At 42.4% G+C, this 17,293-nt stretch overlaps 2 protein-coding genes across 9 annotated transcripts in view; one reads left to right on the forward strand and one right to left on the reverse strand.

The window, feature by feature from the left end:
- Nucleotides 1-4,902, forward strand: part of sdccag8 (SHH signaling and ciliogenesis regulator sdccag8) — a 56,693-nt gene extending 51,791 nt beyond the window's left edge. Inside the window, exons 17-18 of the mRNA XM_085477294.1 lie at nt 2,538-2,664; nt 2,963-4,902. Coding sequence (XP_085333420.1) covers nt 2,538-2,664; nt 2,963-3,001 — 166 coding nt within the window. The 3' untranslated portion in view covers nt 3,002-4,902. The remainder of the gene's footprint in view (nt 1-2,537; nt 2,665-2,962) is intronic.
- akt3a (AKT serine/threonine kinase 3a) overlaps nt 1-17,293 on the reverse strand; it is a 61,990-nt gene that overhangs the window by 4,276 nt on the left and 40,421 nt on the right. For 2 of the 8 annotated variants that reach the window (XM_085477296.1, XM_085477295.1), the window contains exons 9-14: nt 16,581-16,703; nt 15,829-15,957; nt 10,129-10,343; nt 9,432-9,519; nt 8,778-8,880; nt 3,609-8,174 (exon numbers count right to left, since the gene is read on the reverse strand). In XM_085477296.1, the coding sequence (XP_085333422.1) occupies nt 8,089-8,174; nt 8,778-8,880; nt 9,432-9,519; nt 10,129-10,343; nt 15,829-15,957; nt 16,581-16,703 (744 nt within the window). In that variant the 3' untranslated portion in view covers nt 3,609-8,088. Of the gene's footprint in view, nt 1-3,608; nt 8,175-8,777; nt 8,881-9,431; nt 9,520-10,128; nt 10,344-15,828; nt 15,958-16,580; nt 16,704-17,293 lie in introns of those variants that run through there. The other 6 variants (XR_014923557.1, XR_014923558.1, XR_014923554.1 and 3 more) reach the window with 6 other exon arrangements.

Here is a 17,293-nt window from a genome sequence, read left to right on the forward strand (position 1 = left end):
GTCTTAAGTAATCTATGTGATGTTTTCAAGAGGAAGATGAGAAATCCCTCATCCAAAAATAAGGATGGAGGACACTGTCAGAGCAATCTGGAACACTCAGCAGTGCTTTAAGCTGATCGTCTCCATGCCACATACACTGAAGCAGTAAACTGTGGTAAAGAAGCTCCAAACAAGTGTACAGTTTTTGGAATTTGGACATTTTTGTATTTAAAATCTCTTTTATACTGGTCTTTAATAATATTTTAAGAATTTGAGATACTGGATTTATGATTATTCTTATTAGCTGCATATCAATATGTGAGCAGTATATAACTTCTAATGCTCCTTGAGGTGGTGCTAGTCTGTGGTTTGTAATCTAAAGGTCGGGTTCCTACACAGGAGAGAAACGAAAACAATAAATAAATCCTCCCACAAAAGTGTTTTATTCATTGAGAACTGGTTTAATCTTTAATATTTCATCATATTATAGAGGATTAACTAGTGGCTATTTTTATTTAATAGACATATCAGACTAAATGATACATTTCCTTTTGAAATCTAGCAGAAGTAAATTTTAAAAAAATGAAAATACATAAGTAAAGCATGAGTAATCTGAAGTTGTGGTACTCGAGTAATTGTACTTAATACTTTGAAGCATTGTTTTATGTGTGCAAAAGTCTCTAAATTATCCTAAAGTTCCTCATATAGAAGACAGAAATATGTATAATTTTATAGATGGCTGGTTAAATATGTAAATGTGCATTCCAGTGCTGTGACATCGCTCTCATTATCTGTGTGTGTGTGTGTGTGTGTGTGTGTGTGTAAATGAATGAGTTCACCACTGCATTTGAGGGGAGCATGGATGGATGAATGAGTGAAATAATGGGCTGCTGGTGGGAAATATCTCAACACACATTCATCCACCACCCCCAAACACACATTCGACACACACAATTTCTCACGCATCCTTGAACTCCAGCTGGAACACACACACACACTCTGAGTTTAATCCTAGTGTGCAGTGAAAGAGTTCATTGTCTGTAGGAGCGGCTGTTTTTTTCTCATTATTATCATTTATGAGTGAAAAAGCATTAAATTTAAAAAAACAACTGTATGACAGTATGTTGCCCATAGTAATGATCTTGACATAGTGATATAGTGATATACTACAACACTCTCTATGTTGGAAGTCCTGAAAAAGCAAGCAGTAGGAACGATGCATGTGTCTTATAGGTCTGAAAATCTAAAAATGAAGTCACAGCATTTTTCTTCTTCTCTCAGTGTCCCACAGGGGGCGACTTCTTGTACTAACGCACTTTGTTTAGAAGTGTAAAGGAAAGTTACCGTTGGCTCATTTGATCTTTGACCTGAGAAAACACAGTCCTGAGGAGTATATGAGCTCCATCACTAGTTTGAAGTCTTATTGAACACCATGTGAAGCTTATTTTCTTATAAAGTCATTAAAGTCAGCAAAAATGATGAAGGATTGTATGAGTGACAAGCTGCTGCCCTGTGAGCACACGGTGTCCCTCGGTCTCTCATGCAGGGATTATACTCCGTTAATAACGAGCACTCATTCCTGCTATATCGCTCTGAAGACCGCAGGCAGAGCTGTTGACTTGTAATGTCTCTGCAAAGGAGTGTTTACAGTTGCAGACATCTGCAGTGCAGCATATCCACGAGGTGGAAAATGTGACACGCCTGTAAGGCCTGATGTAGACTTCTGCGTACTAAATTCACAGGAGGAATCAGCAGTACTGAACAGACCAATCAGAATAGTTGCGGGCTGTGTCGACTTGACGTGTGGTTGCACTTTTAGGGAGCTGTCTGTCAGGTTACGATGTTTGCTGTTAGATAAAAACGAAAGTTTGAGGCCTGCGGGCATCACGGCAACTTGATTAATTATTTCACTCTGATTCTGTTGATAAGAAACACCAGCTGAGTCATGAACTGGTACCTTTGGTTACTAGTCACTCATTTTATAAAAAATATTTGGTCGAGTGTGTCACTAATGTATCCCTGAATAAGTGTTTTAATAAGATTTCATCCAGTTTCACATAAGATGAGTGGTTTTTTGTTTGTTTTTTGTTGACTCTTCCTCATTAATTATCAATAGGTTGATAATGCGGCCTACTGGACTAAACTTCTTCTGTATATAAATTAGCTCTTAATGCACCAAGCTTATCGACTCGATGCCTCAAGTCAGCATTTTTTTTTTTAAACGTACTTTATAGTTTTCAAAAACTGTCTGGAAGAGGAATTTTTAATAGCCGTCATTATATAAACATCTAGCCAGCATCCAGTCCTTTGATACATTTCAGCTACTGCATCATCCCTATGTGCACTCACAGTGAAAAACTTAAACCGCACTCGTATCCCTGTAAATACTGTTGATTGCTTGATCAAAACAAAGTCCGGTGATATTAAAAGCTCTTTGTGGATCCAGCTCTCTTTCAATATTTACAACATTTGGTTTTACATTAGCCAGGAGGGTACGTTCTTCTCACACTCTTTCAGTCAATATTGTGTGTGTGTGTGTGTGTGCGTGTGCGTTGCAGGCTGCAGCAGTTGGACCGTCACTGTCAGAGCAGCGCCCAGCAGGTGTGTGAGCTGCTGGCCAAACAGAACCAGCTGATGCAGGAGAGAAACACACTGAGCGAGGAGATGCAGAGCCTACGCATCGAGGTACGAACACACAGAGGAGTGTGTGATTGTGTGTGACTCACTGTTCTGATACTAAATGAATTTGTAGTCGTGTCTTTTCTCTCTGGGAGCACGCTAAGAGTTGTCAGTTTACCAAGAATAAAAACCAGTAAGAAGACATTTGTCCCTTCGTGACTAATGATTCTGTCTGGTTCTGGATTTGCTGAAAAACATGTTGTCTGTATTCTGCTGTGATTCATTATCACAGGGTGTGTTTGTGCGCGCCTCTGTGTGTGTTCACATACACTTCTCATTATGTGTTGTGTGTTTGTCTTTCAAGCTGCCGAACACGAGACGAACTGAGACTCTGTCCACATGAGTCTGTCTCGCCGGTTTCCCTTCATCGCTCCGTGGATCACGATGTTCTGTTCGTTTGTCAACAGGAAAACAAACTGTTGTTTACTTAGAGGATATTTATGTCCTCTATTCGGTATTAATGTGGATTGTGTTCATGTAACTGGGTTTTTTGTGGCATTTTTTTGTCTCATGACTGAGTGTAATTATGATTGATAGGTCAAGTGAGTATTCAAAGTATGTTTTTTTTTTTCCCTCCCATCCATTTTAATAAATAAAAGCTCAGTCCACTAATGAGCTTTCTGAAGTACAACTTCTTTATATAGAAATGCTAACATGATGCACAACTCAATGTCCAATAGGAAGTGTCCTGGATTAAAAACTGTAAAGATCCTAATCCAAACTTTACTTCCATTACAGGATTTTATTTGCTGGGAAACTTTGAGCATAAAGTGCCTCTGTAAACCTCTGCCATACTGGACATAGACTTGATTTGTATTAAAGCTTGTTATGATGTGTGCAAAGCGCACCCCCAACACTCATTTTGTGAGTTTTTAGTGAACATTGTTTTTTTGCTCTGTTTAGACTGAGCTGAAACTCCACAAAGCGAACAAAAAGTCGACACGATGGCAGCAGATTGACATAGTGCTTTATTGAAGCTGTCTGTAAGAAGGAAAATAATGTGCATCCCTATCATATACATTTTATGTGTAAAAATACTAAGGATGTACCGAGTAAAAAAACCAGCTTCATGTTGATGGTAATTTGTTGTTTTCACATCGTGGCGGGCTCACTGGCCAGCAGCTCTGCATCTGCACGGAGCACAGAAAAAGGCAGTTTGATCCGCTTTTCTGTGAAGCTCTCCAGAGTTTCCCCGATGCCGTGTCAGAGTCTACGCCATCTCTGTGCCTTCGACAAGAGCGGCGACGACCTCGGCCGCGCAGCGACTTGGGAAAACGCGGCCCACTCTGCCGAACAGCTGGAAGCTGTCCGCAAATGTCTCATGCAACTGTAAAGCTACAGTGGATGGACATGGCATCAAAACCCAGTTATACTGTGTAATATTTGTACATGTTTGCTGTTTTGTTTTTTTTTGTTTGCCGTTTATAAATAAATGCATCTCATGCTTGTTTATGTTAAATGTGATGATAGCGGTCTAGTACCAGAGAGAGGAGAGGGGAGGGGGAATCTGCCGCAGACACGAGGTCGAACACTTTCACCTTCCAAACACTCGAGCCGTTTACTGATCACCTGGCGGAGAGCGGTTTGCCATTTAGAGCTGATGGGTTCATTAACAATGGAAGAGGTCAGTTCTTGAAAGAATTTTACATATGTCTGAAACACGAGTGGGGTCTTATGTGTTGTGTGATAGGTGTACAAACAGCAGCAGCTTTAAGAGGGAACACCATCAGCGCAGCATCAAATCTCAAACTGCTGAGGCCACCAGTAAAGCTGTGAGGAACGATGAATTTCTGCATTCAGTTTAAGAACTGAGCCACGTGTCCACGACTGATTTGCTGTTCCACACTGAGTAAGTGTGTTACAAAGCGTTACCTTCCCCCCTATTAAAAGTCAGAGGAAACCCTTCCTTCTTTTTTTAGGATCTCTGACCCCACAGTCAGACTCTGATATCATTGCTGTCACTACATGGACCTGTATCCATCGAGGATGGAGTGTGGGAGAGTTGGCGGCTTACTGTTGAAAAAAACGTTGCGAATCAGAGCAGGAATCTGGGACATCAGTGCCACGGCTGATCAGTGGATTTGTTTTTTTAAACAAACACTGACCAATTTACTAAAAATTCCAACTGAGCCCAGTTCACAGGCCGCTCTAACTCGTCTCAGCATGCGACACATTTCATCCAGTCTCGCCAACTCTCAACATCAGAGCAACATCAAAGCTAGTGGTTGTAGATGGAGGGGGAGATGTGTTTTGAAAAATCCTCATTTCCTTACAAACATAAAAAACAAGCTAAAAGTCTTCCTTTAAAGCAAAGCTGAACCAGACTCCTCTGAGTCATATAAAAAGTGATGGGTGTTGAAAGTGCTATGGCCGAAGCTACAAAGCGATATTTTATGAACTCTGGTTTCTAATGATTTTTGGCGTTAAGCGTGCACATGCAGCTAGAACTCCTCAGTCGCTCGCAGACCTGGGTCAAATCAAAGCTGAAATCCTTCCAAATACTTGGGGAGCGTTTGCTTGAGCCTGTCGAGGGTGCCAGCTGGGTGGGATTTGTACTCATTTCGCTTCAGCCGTGCCAGACAGGCTCAATCGATCACAGAGCAGTATTTTTCATAAGAGTTCTGAGTGCCACTTTGACTCAGGACTGGTGAAGCGGACAGAGGAGGACTACAGCTTGCAGGCCAGCGCCATCCTTTTATACTTTCTGCCATAAAGCGCCTAGTAGCGGTTTAATGGATGTGCAACAGTAAAGCATATGGACTTCAGAGCAGCGGAAAAACAGGTAATTTGTTGTATATCTGAAAATGGAAAAAAAAAAAGGAGACATTTATTTCTAGCACAAAGTGTTGAAACACAGCTACATCCCCTTACTGCTAAACGCCAAAACAACATTAAATAAATTAAATAGAAAATAAATTCAAGTTATCCATCAATAAAGATAAAAAACATTCAAATAAATAAAGTGGAATACAGTTTTCCACGGCTAATAAGAGCACATCCCCTGGTACTCTTTTAATCCGTCATCCTGACACTGAAGGTGACATCTCCCCCACAAGATGAACATGTCGCTATTTTAAAATTTTAAAAATATATTACCTCACATCTGGCGATATATATATTTTTGTCTCAGAAATGCTGGGTGTCAACGTCTTTGACTTGTTCTGAGCTAAACCGTAAGGCTTACTGGCCATTTGAAGACAGTGACTTTGAGGGGACTTTCAAATCTTGTTGGTCAGACTGGAAGACATACGACAACGTGACGACTGGAAACAAAGAAAAGTCCACAAGGGAGAAATGACGGCGCGCGTTATAGACAGAAGAGTGCGGGGATGGTTTAGTGGTAAGGACCTGATCTTTAAATAAACTTGATCTTCTAAACATCCAAAGAACCGACAGGAACACGACGACTCGCCTTCAAACATACATTTCTTAACCGAGTGCTAACTCACCTCTCCTCAAAACACTTACAGCTAAAGCCTTGCATTCAGCCTTTTGTGCTGCACTTGTTATCCTTCTGCTCAACTTCCACTTTGTCTTTCTCACCCGACTGTGCCTTAACCATCACCGACACACACCTGTAATAAGAATAAATATGAGCAACATCTACTAGTCTTCATATCTGACATCTCATTGAGATAATTATGCAGATTCCTAGATGTTTCTCCCAAACTTTCGTCGTCTGTCTTTAATATGTCCTGTCACCTCTGGGCTGTCACATTTTGGTCACAAAACAACACGAAAACATTAAAACAAAAAAACAAATGGAGCAGGAAGGCTATCTGCTTTCCCTCCTACATTCTTCAGCCATTTTTGTTTCTTGAGGTGCTTTTTTTTCCCTCTCAGCCCTAAGAAATAACAATATATTTCTTTCTAGAATAATGTAATAACAATAGAAAAAGTTAAATATAAAACTGATGAGTAGAACAATAAATAAAACATATATATATTATAACCATTGCTGTGATTCTTGTAAACCCATAACAGTTGACGTGTACCTCCTCACGAAACATATATACTTTTTATACCTGTTACCTCACGGCTCCTTATCACATTATAAATATTTCACATCTTTCCTGATTTTTTTTCTCATCGCTGCACTCACCCTGCCATCTCAGACTTTTTTTTTTTTTTGCTCTGTGCTGAATCTGCTCCTTTCTTCAGGTTCCCTTTCCTGCACATAGACACAGAGGTACAGCCACATGGATCCAACAGCCGCTATAACGATGCGTCACAGTAAAGCTTTCCATCGTCGAAACAAAAGTACCGTTTTGCTTTTGTGTTCCCTTTCAGAGATTTAAACTCAGCGGGACTGAAAACTAAAAAAGAAAAAAAAATTGGGGGGAAACATTCAAACCAGCTGTTTTCACCTCTGCAGTAATATATGCATCGACCATCTTGCACTGCACTGTAGGTTATGTAGTAAAGCTCATGGGTTGAGAGTCACATCCTTCTGAACTGCTGTGCTTTGAGATGCGATCTTAAAACACAAACCCATAACTGGACCTTAAACACGCACACAGACACACACGACACGCGTTTGATCTACAGAGCTGATGTGTAAGAGCTGTGCATCAGGAGCAGCAGCTGTTCTGCAGCTGTATAAGCATAAGTGTGGTTCATGTTTTGCTGGCGCTTGTATAATGATCAGCAGCATTTAGCCAGTATTGTAGCACCGGGTTTTAGTAGTAGCAGTAATAGTATAAGAGCAGTAGGAACAGCGGTACCTGTAATAGTTGTTGTAGTAGTTGAAATAGCAGCAACGATGATAATGACTTGCACTGAGCAAAACCTGAGTCAAATCCTGCTCGACAACATGAGGTGTGTAGGATTCTGCTCACTGGTGACAACTGCTTCCTCGATGCCAGGCAGCCTCAATAAATCCCAGAATTATGTAACTGAGGATTTCAAATCTGACCTGTCTGCAAAAGCCTGAGATACAACTGGTAATGGCAGTTTGGGTTTTGAATGATTTGAGTGTTTCCGTCCCACGGATAAAGAAGCCACAAAAACGTCTCCTTAGAAATGCATCAGCTGTTGTCTAAGTGCATCAGAGATGTTCATTTTTAGAGTTTGGCAGGCCCGACACACGTCAAAGCACAGCAGGCCACCGGAGGTGCACCCATCATTAAAGGGTCATTACATAACAACTGATCACATCACAGTTCGGATCACCTGGGGTTGCAGTGCAGGATTAGACCGTAATTTCGCCTGAAGGTTTTTTTCTAAGGAGGGATTGGAGAGAATTAAAAAAAAAAGAGAGAGAGAAAAGAAGCACACTGGAGAGGTGAAGAACAGATAACGAGGAAGAGGAAAAGGGCAAAAATCCTTCAAGTCATGGTTGTTCTGGGTTGGTCCAAAGCTGTGGGTCTCTTTGCGCCCACAGTGATGGCCTCAGAGACCAGCTGTGATGATGTCACTGTGATGGACAGTTCATTCCCGACCGCTGGCAGAGTACGAGAACTGCGGGAAGTGTGGTCGTCTCTCGTTGTCCAGACAGTCCATCCCATCCTCATCGACTAAGAAAAAAATATGAAAAGTATAGATTCAGAGGTCATTTTTAAAGCATTTACTATATAACACAGTTCATTTGTATTAATACATGACATCAATCAGGAAATATACAACTTCTCTCTCTCATCTGATCATCTTCTCTGTTACTGTCGAGTTAAACAATTAAAAAGTAAGTTTCTGATGTGCCAGTTTCATTCTACTAACATGTGACCTACAAACAAGTGGAACCTCACATCAGTTCATGTATAATACAGCGTTAAATGATTTTAAAAGCACGATCTGTATCCCAGAAGCCCAGAAGAGCTGCATGTGGCCGGAGGACTAACACAGAGACACTCGAATAAACAGACAAAGGTGTTTGTTCCACAGTGTGAAACAGTCATCTGTTTGAGTAAACGCTGTCATTTCACCACTAACATTTTACAGAAATCCTGACACGTATTAAACACCCGACAACAGAGAATGCATGTTTGTTTATTTCACCATTATGTCCAAGGACAATATCTGCAGCTTTGTAAAAAAACAAAATTTGTGATTTAGTCAAATTATGTTCTTGACTTATTTGTTCATATGCGCGTGTGGAAAAGAAAGAGGCACGAGACACTCACATTTCTCTGGTGGGGTGATTGTGATGGTCTGAGCTGTGAACTCCTCATCAAAGTATCTGGTGTCTGTCTCCGACGTCACCTGAGGCTTGAACGGAGGAACGAGCTGGGACAGAGATGCGAAGAGATCACATCAGATTGTAAATAACAGCAGTGGGCGTTGTTGTTGTTCCAGACTGACAGACATAAAAATTCCTGTAACTAAAAGTCAGGAAAAAAAGGCCAGGAAGAAGAAGAAATAAATCCACCAAAATCCTCCTTTCACCACAGTTATTATTCATAGTTAACATCCGAGCCTCAGATCCAGAGTGTCTTGTCTTTACATCATTACCATAAAACCCTATAAATAGTAGTTAAACCAACTGAATAATTTCAAGGAGGTCTTTTATGCTTTTGAATCACTGGACTCTACTAAACTCTGCAACAGAACAAAACAACTTTTTAAAAAAAAGTCAAATGAGGAGGCTTGACACCTGTTTAGCTGCTTAAGTGATGCCACCTGACTCTCACTTGATGGTGTTATATGAGAAACACATGCACAGGATACAAAGTCACACATCTCTGTAACACTGTGCTCTTTACAGCTGCCTGTCTTAATAAGTTGAATACATTATTTTCTACAGTCCTATTATGTTTAATTAGACATGCAAACTATACCTTTTTATCGTAGACATCCTGCCAGTCAATACCAGAGAAAAAACTGTGTCTCATTATTTCTTTAGCATCATCTGGCCCTCCTCCGAGCCTAGGGCAGAGGACAGGTGAAGACAGGATTGTTAGAAGCAGAAGTGACAAACGCAGTAAGAAATGAACAGCACAGCGTGAACAGAATGTGAACAGATTTCTACAATTTTCTATATGGCGTGTCTTACTGCTGCTATATCGACAAATGGTGGCTAATCAGTGATCTACAGAATGAAAGGCTTTGCCCATTAAAACAGCAGTAAGAATCAGCACATCTCTATATTTGTATGATTAGTGGCTGTACACTAAAAGTAGTGGGTGTTTTTTTTTTATATTTACAAAATAACTAAAGTTAGTCTCCTCTGTGTGTCTGAAGGTAGTAACTGAAAAATAACTTTACACAAAGGGCACAAATATGAATCATCTTCCCAACTTTTCCCACTTTTACCGGTGGTTGTCAATTCACCAGATCTGTTAATATCTTGTATTAAGTCAGTACCGGGCCATATTGGCGATACAAAGTAAAAATTTAAATTTCGCTGACATGGTGATACGAATAAAGAGATTTATTTGACATCAAAATAGTATTTCTAATAGAGGTCCTGCTTCACATTACTGAATAAATTTGATTTCATGTGAAAGTAAAAAAAAAAAAAGCTTCGACACACACCGTTTGTTCGGATCTTTGAAGAGCAGGCCAGACAGCAGGGACTTTGCGTCAGCTGACAGAGTGCGGGGGAACTTGATGTCCTCCATGAGGATGAGCTCAAACAGCTTCTCGTGGTCTTGGTTGTAGAAAGGCAGGCGACCGCACATCATCTCGTACGTCACAACACCCAGACCCCACCAGTCCACCGCTCGACCGTAGTCATTGTCCTCCAGGACCTGAGGAGCAAACACAAAGATACGAAATTTCTGTCTTTTAAAATGGGACCATTAGTTTTATTGGGCATCTGCTTTTTCTAGTGAACGTCTGCATTTATTTTATTGGACAATATTGACTGCTTAAGGTATCCATTGAATAAACAGATGAGCGAGGAACGGCACCAAAGGACAGTCAATATGCCATTAGGCTCCAGGGATGAATAAAACCAAAAAGTTGTCTGAGATGAACAGAAGTTGCTGCACAGTTATCAAGGACTAAGGTGTAGACGACAGCCCCCACCTCTCTCAATACACAGCCACGTACAGAGGCAAATATTATGGGATGGCAGGTCTTCAGAGGCTCCTGTTACAGTAGGAAAGTCGGCGTGTTGGCGTGGCCTACCAGATGCCCCCCCGGTTGCTGCCAGCTCTCCCTGGCACACTAAGCTCTCCTGGCAGTGACAGACAAGAATGTCCCTGGATGGAAAAGGCAGGAACAGCCTCCAGTCCAAGTCAGGGCCACACCAACCTCCAAGCTGGGTGGCACAAGTACTGCATGGTAAACTGCTGTGTTTCATGTCTATTTGTGTGTGTTTTAAGGAAAATTGTACTGTTTAGTAAGTCACTTTTATATCTAAATCTCGCGTTTGGGCCGCCTTCCTACTCTTCATCCCTTCCTGCCTTCCTTGCACTATCCTCTCCATCCTGTCTTATCCTGCCTTCTCCATCCTCTAATCATGCCTTCCCTCACTCGCTTTCCTCTCTTTCATCCCCTCATGTTCCGCTCTGCAAACCTCTGGAAGGGAGAAGGAGAAGAGAAGGAGGCAGAAACAAGAAGAGAGGTATTTCAGGTGCTGTTGAGGCCCTCATTAACATAATAAGCTTATTAACATGATGAGTACAAGTGTGTGCATGTGTTGCACGTGTGTGTGTGTATGTGCGTGTGACTGACAAACAGACAGGGCTGGAGAGCAGCCAGAACAGCATATGTTGTACATCTCGCCAATAATAACAACATCTCACTCACTGTTAATAATGGACCAGTCAGGGTGGACATGAGCACACGCTAACAGAGACTAAAACGTTCACAAAAGGCCTGTTTGTACTGCCACTATTTAAAATGACATGAAACAATTACACAGTGAATTTAATAATATCATAATATTTAAAAACATATACTCCACTCTGAACTAACACCAGACATTGTGTGGCAGATGCTGGGAGGACAGGTGTCATAAATACATAACTGGCTCATATTAAACAGAAAACAGGGTCACATATCAAAACTTTTAATAAATTTTAAAAAACAACAACAAAAAAACGTTGATGCATACTAATTGCAAATTGTGCTTTGATGTTCACATAGGCCTTATTAGCAGTGTCAAAAGGTGAAAACAGTGTCTAAAATCAAACCATACCACTCTAAATGTATCAGTTCAATGTTACGGATGTGATATAATCAACTGTATGAGGAAACTCGAGGAAGCAAAATCTAGTTTTATTTAGCATATTTCTGCATTTTAAATCCTAAACAGAGTTGCTGTCATTTAAAGTAACCACAGCCTAAAATGCCGTGAAGGCAGGCAGAAAATATGCAATATGCTTATTTTGAATACATTTTTACTTGGCAGTTTCTTTCCAGCTCTACAATTAGATAAGACGGCTGAATTCAAATGTCACAGTGCACCACGCAGGGAAGAAAAAAAAAAAGGAAGAATACGAAGAACACACCAAACAGCTGCCTGTGAGTTTCTACAGCAGTTCAATACCACGGAAAGCTGGTCATTAACTGACTGAGCTCATGCACTTGACACTAAACTGCTAATGATGCAGGCGGACTGCTTCAATGTGTGCAAGTCAACATGTACAGTACGTGGAAGTGAATAAGAGACTTATGAGTGCTATTTTATGTGTGAATGTGTGTTTGGGTGAGAATTAAGCTGGTCACCCAGTTGGCAGCTGCAGAGAAGAGCTGGGGGAATGAAACACACCGCCAGCTCCAGATATATTACTGACTGGTACGGCTGGAGGGATAACACTGGCTTAGACTGCTGGGAGACTGCAAGACACACACACGCACACACACACAGCAGATGGAATATTTATCCATCCTCATCAAATTCATAAAGTTTTGAGTGTGAGATGTTTGGTGTTGTTTCAGTTCCTGCAGCTCGAGGACACACGCACACGCACTCGCGCGCACACACACACACACACACACACACACACACACACACACACACACACACACAGAACCGTTTATGAAATTCAGAGCAGCTTACGAGGTTGATTTTGCATCTTTGTACAAAAAAGGTACAGAAATGCAAACTAATCAGTGTGTCCAGTTAGGCATGTATACGTATGTGGTTGTCAGTGTCTGTAACAGTGTGTGTAATGGTGTGTCCGTGTGTCCTGGGACTAAAGAAAGTGGTGGCAGCTCGGTTGCAGGCAGGGAGCAGATTAATCCACACAGAGCCAGAATGATGCCCCACAGCCCGAGGCATGGAGGCACTGGAGTGTGTATGCGTGTGTGTGTGTGTTTATGGCATGTGTGGTTATGTGTATAATTTAAAAAGAGGCAGGGCAAATAAATAGGACAAGACAGGAAGAAACAAATGGGACAAATCAAGAGGAGAGGAGAGGAAAGAAGAAGGAGAGGAGAGGAGGAAAGAAGGAGGTGAGGAAGAGGAGGAGAGGATGCGAAGAAGAGAAGGAGGAGAGGAGAGTGATTTAAAGCAGCAGTGATGGAGAAGGTCCTGTCCTGTCCTGTCCTGGTCCCTATAGTGGCAGCCATGTGGCAGCTAGCTGCCGATCGCAGGATGAGGGCTTTGGCAGCCTGGACAGGGCTAGATGGGACGGGATGGGCACACACAGCCTGAGGCTGTACCAGCCCAGATACCCAGCAGGAAACACAAACACACATCCACACACACAGTTCATATACTGTGAACATACTATCCCATATTGTGGGTATCAGACAGAGGCCTTCCATCTCCAAAGTGTCATCACTTGAAAATGAATTTGTGCTGTCACTGTGCTAACATTTTGAAATACGCTGACTGTGCCGCTATGTTTGTGAAACATTTACAATAGAAAAGGAGTCGCAATAATACCCAACATATACAACATACAAACAAAATAAAAACAAACACATAAAAATAAATGGAAAAGGCCCAAATCCATTCCCTTTAACACTTTCAAATTTGCCACAAAGAAATGTGTCAAACGCACAAAAAAGAAAAGGAAAAAAAACACTCTCCATGTGTTTTCTCTGATCCCGTTCCATCCCTTTGCGAGGATCTTACACTGCTTATTCTTTATTAATCTTACATTAATCTTTTTTATAATTGTTGACTTCCCTTGAAACAAATGATAACACTTCAATCTAATTCTTTACGAGTTTGGATGAAGAATTATTCAGCGTTGCGTTGCTGCAGTATCTGTTTGTGTGTTCTTCAGGCACGCAGCAGACAGAAACCCTCTTTATTCACTTCTCATCTGCCCTTTTCACTGACGGCAAACACAGGAACTGTCTGAATTTCACTCCTGTAACCCTGAAATATTTTCTCTCCCTTCTCATCTTCCTCTGTCTTCAACCCCCATCCCCCCTTTTTCTTTTTTATCCCGGCTACTTTGCATCTCTGTAACTTGGCTCCGAGCAAACTGTGTTATTTTTACACGCGGGCGGGCGAGCAGAGCTTGCGGGCGGGCGAGTGGCGGCGGCGGTGGTGTAGATTTCCAGGTTTTTTCCGAGCACCTTCCTCCAACCTCGCCCATCTGCCGCCATCTGCCTCGCTTTAGCCTGCACTTTCTACTGCAATCACACACACACACACACAGCGCACACGCGCGCACACACACATATAAATACACACAGACGCACATCCTGTGAAAAATAACCAACAGCCTCCAATCAGCTTTTGGCACGCAAAGGAAGGGACTAAAAAAAAAAAAAAAGCACAAAATGCTGCGCCAAATTGTCCTCCATACTTTTTTGAGTGGGATATATACTATGCCTCTCCCCTCCTGCCTTCATCTCCACATCACCATCTCTCTGCTTCCACCACCCACAGTCGTGCAACACTCTCTGCAGTTGATCTGCTGGCCTTCGAGTGAGGCAGAGCTGATGACTGGACAGCGGATGGTTGAAAAAAATGATTACAAGATCGTAGCGCTGTGTGTTTGTGTGTGTTTTTGTGTGTGTGTGTGAGAGGAACCGTGCTTTGCCCTTTTCCAATTCAACCAACACCCTGCTTCGCACGCAAAAACTGCATATTTACTGTTCACCCTGATATTATGGAAATTGTTTGCCTGTGAAATTTGCAAATGAAACTGTACATACATAAATTCCACTATAAGAAGACTCCTAACGCCCTCATGAGTGTTATGGGTAACGGGTCGGGAGAGAGTCTCTGGATCATCACTTTGTGATTCAAGTGTACTGAGCGCATTAGCTCCGCCTCAACCAGACACATAAATGAAACAATAAGATAATTCATGATAACGAAACACAGAATGACCTCTCTTTCAGTGTGTTTCAATACTTAGAAATACATTTTGCTATTAACAATGGATTTTTGTAATGCAGTAAAGGATACTGTATGTGTGGCTCCTACAGGTTCTTCATGAACCTACCCTGCAGGCACCCATTTATCAAAGCTCAGTAATAATTCCGGTAGTTAAATTAATCAGCCAGGGCTGTTGTTAGATAAACAGAAACTGTGCAGTGGGCAACATGAGTCTCACAGTTCACAGGGGCCTTCCTGGTGGAACCCTGAGCACTGCAGAAAAGCTGCCTAATGGATAGGCCGCCTGTGGATGCCACAGATGCTTTTATGTACTACGAGGCCTAAGTCAATCTGCTCAGTTTACGGAACATAACATACAGTCACTGAGATTTCTCTTGTTGATCAATTATATAAATCAGTTTAAAAAGTGGACGCTCCTTCGTGGATCTGGTGGTTTGAATCCTTTGCTTTTTGGCCTTTGAACACCTAACATGTTCATGACTGAATCAATGTCGCATGTGGAAACAGGCTGAGCTCTATATCCTGCACCTCTAAAAATATCTTACACGTACATTGTCCTGACAGTGTATGGTTTTTACAGAACTACTATACAGTACAACTCTCAGGAATGTGCCCTGTGACATATTAGCAATTTCTTTAACTGCTTCTCATCTCTTCTTCTTCTTATCTATAAATAAAAACAGAATTTTAATGAAAATGTTAAGCAACAAATGCATCAAATTCTCTGACACCACACATCATGTTACACTTCAAATTTCACACGTGGGGTACACACGTGAGTGATCAATTAGTGAAGATCAAAGAAAAAAAGCTTCTCCTTTCCTGTACAAGATTACAGATGTGCATACATCCAGGTGAAAATACCAAGGATGTGTGCTTATTTACCGCATTGCAGTGCAGTGCAGGCACCTCACATTCACCCTCTGATGACAAAAACATAAATGTATATACACACATTTAAAAAAAAAAAACATTACCTCAGGTGCAAGGTACTCTGGTGTACCACAGAAGGTCTTCATGGTAGCAGCATCAGTGATGCCCTCCTTGCAGAGCCCAAAATCTGTGATTTTGATATGGCCATCTTTATCCAGCATTAAGTTTTCCAACTGGAAGGAAATCAAAATCTCTTTGTCATTATGTGACACTTTATTAACTGGCTGAACACTTTTTGTGCACTGTGGAGTCAAACTTGTTATCACTTTGAAGAGGAAAGCAGTGAGGGACGAGTAAGCTGTATTGTATTACTCCACAGTGTGGCAGTACACACACTCAGACACACAAACACCAAGTTGAAAAGGGAAATAAACTTCAGGCATGTAGTGGAGCCACTCAACCTTTTAATTTTAATGGCTGAAGTGTTTTTCTCACTCTCTGTCTGCTTTTTCTCCTTTCTGTTTTCTTGGCTGCTGCGAGTGGGGCTAGGGCCAAGACTGCCAGGCAGGCACTCAGACGGAGCCATCTACCTCTCTACCTCTGTGGCATCAGCACCTCTCTCCTTCCCTCTCTCCCTGCCTCCTGCAATTCTTTGCTGCTTTATGTCTGTGTGAGTTTGTCCCTGTCCGTCTCTTTAATTACTACACATCCTGAGCCACTTGTCTTCTCCTGGACGGGGAGGGACACCGAAACACAAGAGGTGGGAGGGGGGCAAAAACAAAAGAAGTTTTCCCTAAAATATCTGATCACTCTCTTCCATGCCCCCAGCCTGCTTTTCCTCCCTGTTTCTGTTTACCTTGAGGTCCCGGTACACAATCTTGGCTGAATGCAGGTAGTCGAGAGCCGAAACAATCTCTGCGCCGTAGAAGCGCGTGCGCTCCTCTGAGAACACCCGTTCTCTGGACAAATGGAAAAACAGCTGCGGGAAAAGGAGGAAGGACGAGAAGGGAAGAGCGGGTGAGAGGGAGAGAACAGAGAGAGGGCGGGGGAGAGAGAAGGGGGAGAGACAGCAGGGACGGCACAGCAATAATTACTGATTTATTGGAGGAAATTAGCACAACACAAACTGGCTGCCCGCACCATATTGAGATGATAGATAGCGGAGGGGAGGGTGAGTGGGGTGTGTGTGCGCGTGTGTGTGTGTGAGGGGTGCATGTGTGTGGGGGGGGTCTCAGAGGACGGCGGGTGGAGGCGCTCGGCAGCTGGCGCCTCATCTAGTGGCCCCCCCCACACCCCCTTCTCACTACACATACACAGACATGCATACCTCTTCCACGTTACCCTCTGGGCTAGGTTGGCACGGTGCTGGCGTGGAGTTCGGCGATGGGGGCCAAATCAAGGGTTTAATCAATACACCAGTCTAGTTAAAGACAGGCCGACTGCCGCTGTCGCCAACAGCCCCCCGACTGCCTACGGTGCAGTACTCATTAGTGGCCTAACTGGCCTTGCCCCCTGAGCCTCCGTCTTCATTTGCTCCATTCTCATATCCACCGTTCTCTGTTTTTGGCA

Source organism: Copadichromis virginalis, linkage group LG13 (assembly GCF_057382275.1).
Source record: "Copadichromis virginalis isolate Kocher_CV1m ecotype Utaka linkage group LG13, C_Virginalis_male_GT1.1, whole genome shotgun sequence".
Lineage (NCBI taxonomy): Eukaryota > Metazoa > Chordata > Actinopteri > Cichliformes > Cichlidae > Copadichromis > Copadichromis virginalis.